General features: G+C 40.7%; 1 protein-coding gene across 1 annotated transcript in view; it reads right to left on the bottom strand.

Annotated features, from left to right (window-relative positions):
• Positions 1–3,530: 3,530 nt before the first annotated feature.
• Positions 3,531–6,581, bottom strand: part of LOC122933397 (polymeric immunoglobulin receptor-like) — a 102,588-nt gene continuing 99,537 nt past the window's right edge. The window contains exon 11 of the mRNA XM_044288367.1: positions 3,531–4,571. Coding sequence (XP_044144302.1) covers positions 4,494–4,571 — 78 coding nt within the window. The 3' untranslated portion in view covers positions 3,531–4,493. The remainder of the gene's footprint in view (positions 4,572–6,581) is intronic.

Here is a 6,581-nt window from a genome sequence, read left to right as displayed (position 1 = left end):
ATTCACTTGATATACTGTATAGAGGTTAATTTAATTTACTCATAGTAAAACCTAAACACGATTTTACAGTCATTCTTAAATTTGTAAAGAGCTCATGCTTGATAGCAAGATTAACAATAAGAAATTGAGGAGAAACTGAAAGACTTGAAAAAGTAAATGTGTTAAGATCAGAGCTACAACCAAGGTATTTGTTAGAATGGGCTTAGGCCTCATCCGTGTCCGTTGTTCCGTTTTCCGTGATTTGACTTTCAATGGGTCCGTTGAAAACTCGGAAAATGCACCGTTTGTCATCCGCGTCCGTGATCCGTGTTTCCTGTCTGTCAAAAAAATAGGACCTGTCCTATTTTTTGGACGGACCACAGTTTGCGCAAACCATTCAAGTCAATGCGTCCGTGAAAAAACACGGAGGCACACGAGATTGTCATCCACGTCCGTGATCCGTGGCCGTTTTTTTCCTATCATTTTTAAGGCAAACTTGACTTAGATTTTTTTTCACTTTTCTGGTCTGGTGATCCTCCAAAAATCAAGGAAGACACACGGAAGAAAAACGGACATGGATCACAGAACAACGGAACCTCGTTTTGCAGACCGTGAAAAAATACTGTCGTGTGCATGAGGCCAAAGGCTGATTCTGTTCTTGGTTGGAACAAATCTAGGATATGATTATCATGTTATCTTGTAGATTAAACTAATTTCCCATGTTGTTATGTTATGTTATGTTAAGCTAGCTGGAGATACAGATATGATCATCATAAACAATGCCTTGAAAATAAGAGCTACTATTGATTTTGTATGGCTTACGTATTGAAAACCCATGTATAAAAAGATGCATAAAGAAAATCAACCCTTACTTAACAAATGTGACTTGCACCAATAAATGTAGTTGGTCTGCTTTTGTACATTTAAAAGGTTACAATTCTATTATTTCTCACAATATTAAAGAGGTTGTCCCATCTGAACATCTATGGCATATTGCTTCCATATATAGCATAAATGTCAGATATGTGCAGGTCCCACCTCTGAGACCCACTCTTATCTCCAAAATGGGACTTCCTGAAATAGCAGAGCAGGTGTGCTTGGCTATCTTTGGAAGTACCATAGCGGTGAATTGATGGTGTCTAACAATGCGCAATGTGCACTTTGTTAATGTCAGGGGCCCAATTCAGGGGATAGGAATATGAACCTGGGGTGGGACTCGCGCCAGCCTCATAGAAAATGAATGAAGGGTATCTGCGCATGCGCAGTGTGCCCTCCTTCAATTGTGGGGCCCTGTTTTTGATATAGGTGCGGGCCCCAGCGTTAGGACCCACACCTATAAGACAATGGGGCATATCTTAGAGATATGCCCCATTTTCCATGATGAGACAACCCCTTTAATCTCACCTTTTAGTGCGGGCCAGAGCCAGGATTTAATCTCGTCTTTGATGTTGAGCAGTCTCTTGAAGGAAAGCCTTGGTGGTACACATGAAAGTAAAGTCCTGGTGGGAACTCTATGGGTGCTTTCTATAGGATGGCCCACGAAAAAGAAACCAGCCTCCAGCAATAGTATGACAAGATGAACGAGAAAGTGGATTTTTTTTTTTATTACTCACAAGTCACAAAAAATGCTGAAAATTGTCCCCGTTCATGTCTATGCATCTTTGGGCACCTCGGATTATGTTGGTTGATTCTGCTTGCAGCTCTTCTCCAGTGATGCTGGGGATCATGTTTGTGATGCTTTCCTTGAGTTCATCCAGGGGATGTGGATTGTTAGTGGACACTTTCTGTTTTAGATTTGCCCATAGATAATGTGGACAAGACTGGGGAAAATGGTGGCCATAACCCCTTGCTCTCAGTTTGCTCCTCCATAAACAGTTCATGAACCTGTGCCAGTGAGCTCCTTGAGGTTTGGCACGTTGCTCCATTTTGTTGGAAAAAGTAGGAAAATTTTTCTCCCAGTGTTAGTTGTTTGCAAAACTGTTCAAAGATGTCCAGGTAAATTGAGGTATTCACAGTTGATTTGAAGAAAATTGGCCCCACTATTTGTGTTCCTGACACTGCGCACCAAATCCCAATTTTGTGGTCAAGAAATGGTGTTTCGTGAGTCAAATGGGGATTTTCAGAGGACCAGTACCTCATATTCTGGGAATTTACGTGACCTGATAAATTAACTTCGTCCATCATGAAGTACAGCAATGGGTCCAAATGTCTGTCAGCAATCATAGTCAGACTCTTTCAGTTCCTGCACACACGTCATTCAGTACGGTTTCAGGTTCAGAGATTTCAGCACTCGCTGGCATGTCGTTTGTGATACAGTCTTGATCAAAAGTTTAAGACCACTTGAAAAATGGCAAAAAATCATATTTAGCATGACTGGATCTTAAGAAGGTTCCAAGTAGAGCTTCATAGGACATCCACCTTTAGATGTCCTATGTTTGGTGCTCTCTTGCAAAGTCCAAATGAGCAGTTCCGTGGCGTTGAAGGAAACAAGGTCTTTGAAGAAGTTTTTTGTTTTTGAAGCCCTTCAGTCTCAGATGCCGTCTGATGGTTATTGGGCAGCTGTCAGCACCAGTAAGAGCCTTCATTTGGGTCGAGGATCGTCCAGTGTCTTGACGGACAGCCAATTGGATCCTCCGGCTCAGTGCTGATGACATTTTTTTGGGTCTTCCACTTGACTTTTCTGTTACATAACCCTCAGGATCATTTAAGAAATTCCAAATGACGGTCTTACTGCGTCCCACCTCAGCAGCAATGGCGCGCTGTGAGAGACCCTGCTTATGCAGTTCAACAACCCGACCACATTAAAAAAGGGAGAGTTTTTTTGCCTTTGCCATCACAACGTGTGACTACCTGACAGAAAATTACAATGAATCCACATCTTTGCACAGATTTGGCCTTTTAAAGGCATGTGGTCCTAAAATTTGGATCAGCTGAAAAACAGCCTGTTTCAGTTTAATCGTTATTTTCAATTAATTGAATGGTCAAAAAATATTTTGTCTCACTCTCATTTCTTCTTGTTGCATGTTGAAGCTCTACTTGGAACCTTGTTAAGATCCAACAATGTAAAATATGATTTTTTTGCCATTTTTCAAGTGGTCTTAAACTTTTGATCAGGACTTTACATTTTGCTGAGACAGTCTTCTAGTTTTTTGGGGGCTACTGGCAATCCACTGCTTAATTTCATGCACAACTTCAGCCGTCCTGATCGATGGAGGTCTCAGTCTTCATGTTTGAAACGGAGCCAGTTTTATGCCATTTTCCGACTCTGAATACAATATTTAGCTGGTGGTTTTGTCCCTATGTATTTGTTGGCAAAGGTCTCCTACAGATCTCTGAAAAAATTTAAGCTGAGCTGATTGGTTGCTATTGACAACTAAGCCAAATTTACTAATAGGCAGTTTGATTTGGAGATATTGGAGGCAGGCTACTTTTTCGTGGGCCACCCTGGCACAATAAAAGCAAGGGAGAAAGCAAAAATCCCCAAACAGTTCTCACAGCAATCTTTCAGCAAACTTTTCAGGGTTACAGCCCTCTGTTTTTTCCGTGAGGCCCACCATTTGGACATTATTATAATGGAGGTTATTCTCCTGGTCGTCATCTTTCACACACCTGGAAGAGACTTCCGTCTCTATATCTTTCAAACAGTGAGTAATGGGGCTCACCCAATCCTTTATTTTAGGTACTCGGTTCTCCACCTCAGTAAGCTTCTCACACAGCACATATCATGTCTGAGGAGTACCAAATCCACCCACACTTCTTCAATTTTGCCCATGAGAGTAACCTGACAGGTTGTAATGGTGGTCAGAAGTTGTGAGGAGACCCGTTGAAGTGTTAGCTCTGGCTGTTTAGCAGGCGAGGCAACTTTCTGTGAATCTGATGAACTGTCTGGAGCTGACCTTCCAGGTTTGGAGCCACTTTGAGCCTGCTTCTGTGCAAAGTGGCCCAGAGTCTGGGGCCAATCTTCACCACTGTACGATCCTAAGACTCAAAGAATACAGGGAGGCTGAATAAAAGTAGTTTAGCAGGTGCCAGGATGGTTATGAGGATGTGCAGGTCACCGAGCGCGTCTGCTCACATCTGTAATTGTAGAGGTTGGACAAGTCCTCTAAACCTCAGTTTTAATGATAATACGTTAATACCAATATTTATCTCCCGTGTGGGAGTTTTCCTTCTATAAAAGAATGATTAATCTAATGCCATCAAATATTTGTATGAGCCATTCAATCTCTGGCTCTGAGATTCTCACTTTAGTGCCAAATGTACAGTGTCTCACTGTTAGCACCCCTGTGGTTCTTTGAATCATGCTGGATGTAAATTTCTCACGTGTTGTACATTCTTCTGTCGATGCATTATAAGTATTTGTGTTATGTAAGTAAATATACAGTTTCACATATAAGATATGCAATAAAGACACAGGCATTTAGCTGTAGCTGCAATGATTAATGATTGAATGTGCATAGATAGGTTATTGCGTGATTTGTGTATGTGACTTGTTTGGAATTCCCAAGGTAAATTTAAGCAGCATTTTCTTCATTTGGCGAGCCGTTGTGATGGATAAGGAAGCTGGAATAAGCAAGATCTTCTTGAGACCCCTATAGAAACACAAAACACTGTTGTGAAAAACTGATTTGTTTCATTCCTATATTATTTTGTACACCTAATTTAAGCCTTAGTATGCGCAATTATTAAATAGTACTACTTGGTCATACCCATCGTGTTTAGAGTAACCCTGCTTGTATTATTGTTGTACCATACATTTATGTAGAATAATGGATGTGTCTGTCCAACTGATCAGTGAAATTATTCAATAATTACTCATGTAAAAAACACACAAATAAAACACCTGCTACTTATTTGCTATCAGCTATACTTGCAACAGTAGTAGAAATCCTACGTGAACAAAAAAGGGGTCTAAGGCTACTTTCACACTCGCGTTTGGTGCAGATCCGTCATGGATCTGCACAGACGGATCCGTTCAGATAATACAACCATCTGCATCTGTTCAGAACGGATCAGTTTGTATTATCTTTAACATAGCCAAGACGGATCCGTCTTGAATACCATTGAAAGTCAATGGAGGACGGATCCGTTTTCTATTGTGCCAGATTGTGTCCGATCCGCACTGATAATGCAAATGCTTGTATCCGTTCAGAACGGATCCGTTTGCATTACCATGAAAAAAAGAAAAAAGGAAAAATGCAAACGGATCAGTTTTGACTTACACTGAAAGTCAATGGGGGACGGATCCTTTTTCAATTGCACATATTGTGTCAGTGACAACGGATCCATCCCCATTGACTTACATTGTGTGCCAGGATGGATCCGTTTGGCTCAGTTTCGTCATATGGATACCAAAACGCTGCAAGTGGAATGGAGGCAAACTGAGGCAAATTGATGCATTCTGAGCGGATCCTTTTCCATTTAGAATACATTAGGGGAAAACTGATCTGTTTTGGACCGCTTGTAAGAGCCCTGAACGGATCTCACAAATGGAAAGCCAAAACGCCAGTGTGAAAGTAGCCTAACCCTGTTTCCTTCTTGGAAATTACTTTTTTTTTTTTCATCCACAAAAACTTGACAACATGTCCAAAGGGGCATCCAGTCAGGGCCAGAGTGGCCTACTGTACCAGAGTATCAGAAGATCCTCTGGAGGGCCTAGGTATAATATTGGGCTCCTAATGTCGAAAAAAAGCCACCCCAATTGGAGCTTATGCTATAGCTACCATTTGCTGCTGGGATTTTTTCAGTAAGTTAACTTACTAATATGAGACCTTTTAGACCTGAATATTAGACCTGTACCTCTTTTAGACCTTATTGATGATATACCCTGTCTGTTTGCAATGAAAACAACAAAGATTAAAAGGGTATACCCCCCGTTTGCCAGTTCCCATCCACCACATATTCCATTCAGTTCAATGGACAAATTGTAAAGGAGTTGAATATATATATATATATATATATATATATATATACACAATATTATCGTATGTTTATTGAATGTCATGTAACCAGCATCTATGTTGATATACAATTTTATGTGCAGCATACTGTGCTAACGTGGGTCCCATTGGGGAACATCAGTGAAGGTACATTAAAAAGATACTGTACCAATGTCAGTGAAATGCCCTGTGTGCTGAATACTGGTCGGAAATTTTGCAGGCAGACTGCAACAAAATATTGCTACTCTGAGGAAGCCATATTTCCTTGGAATATCCATTCAATGGACATTGCAGGTGGGTGTAGCTGGCCAGCTAAGACCTGTCCTAGGTTGCTAATATAGCTTGTGTGTTTATACAGCTAGACCTGCCAATAACCTTAATACAGTTCCTATGTTTGTGTGTTAAAGACAAAAGCAGAGTTATTTACAGTGACTTTATGTTTGGATGTCATATAACTGTTATATTTTGTGTTCACAGAAGCAGAAATGATAATATGCCTTTAAGATTCATTATATAATTGAAGTTAAGCTCAATGACACAGCAGAAACAACAGAAAGCATAGAGTTAAACTATTGTTGCTGGGCAGGAGTCTTGACCAATCACAGCCAGCCTCACACACAGCAGGAGTTTTGACCAATCACAACCAGCCTCACACACAGACTG

This window comes from Bufo gargarizans, chromosome 3, assembly GCF_014858855.1.
Source record: "Bufo gargarizans isolate SCDJY-AF-19 chromosome 3, ASM1485885v1, whole genome shotgun sequence".
Lineage (NCBI taxonomy): Eukaryota > Metazoa > Chordata > Amphibia > Anura > Bufonidae > Bufo > Bufo gargarizans.
This window is presented reverse-complemented; position numbering and strand designations above follow the sequence as displayed.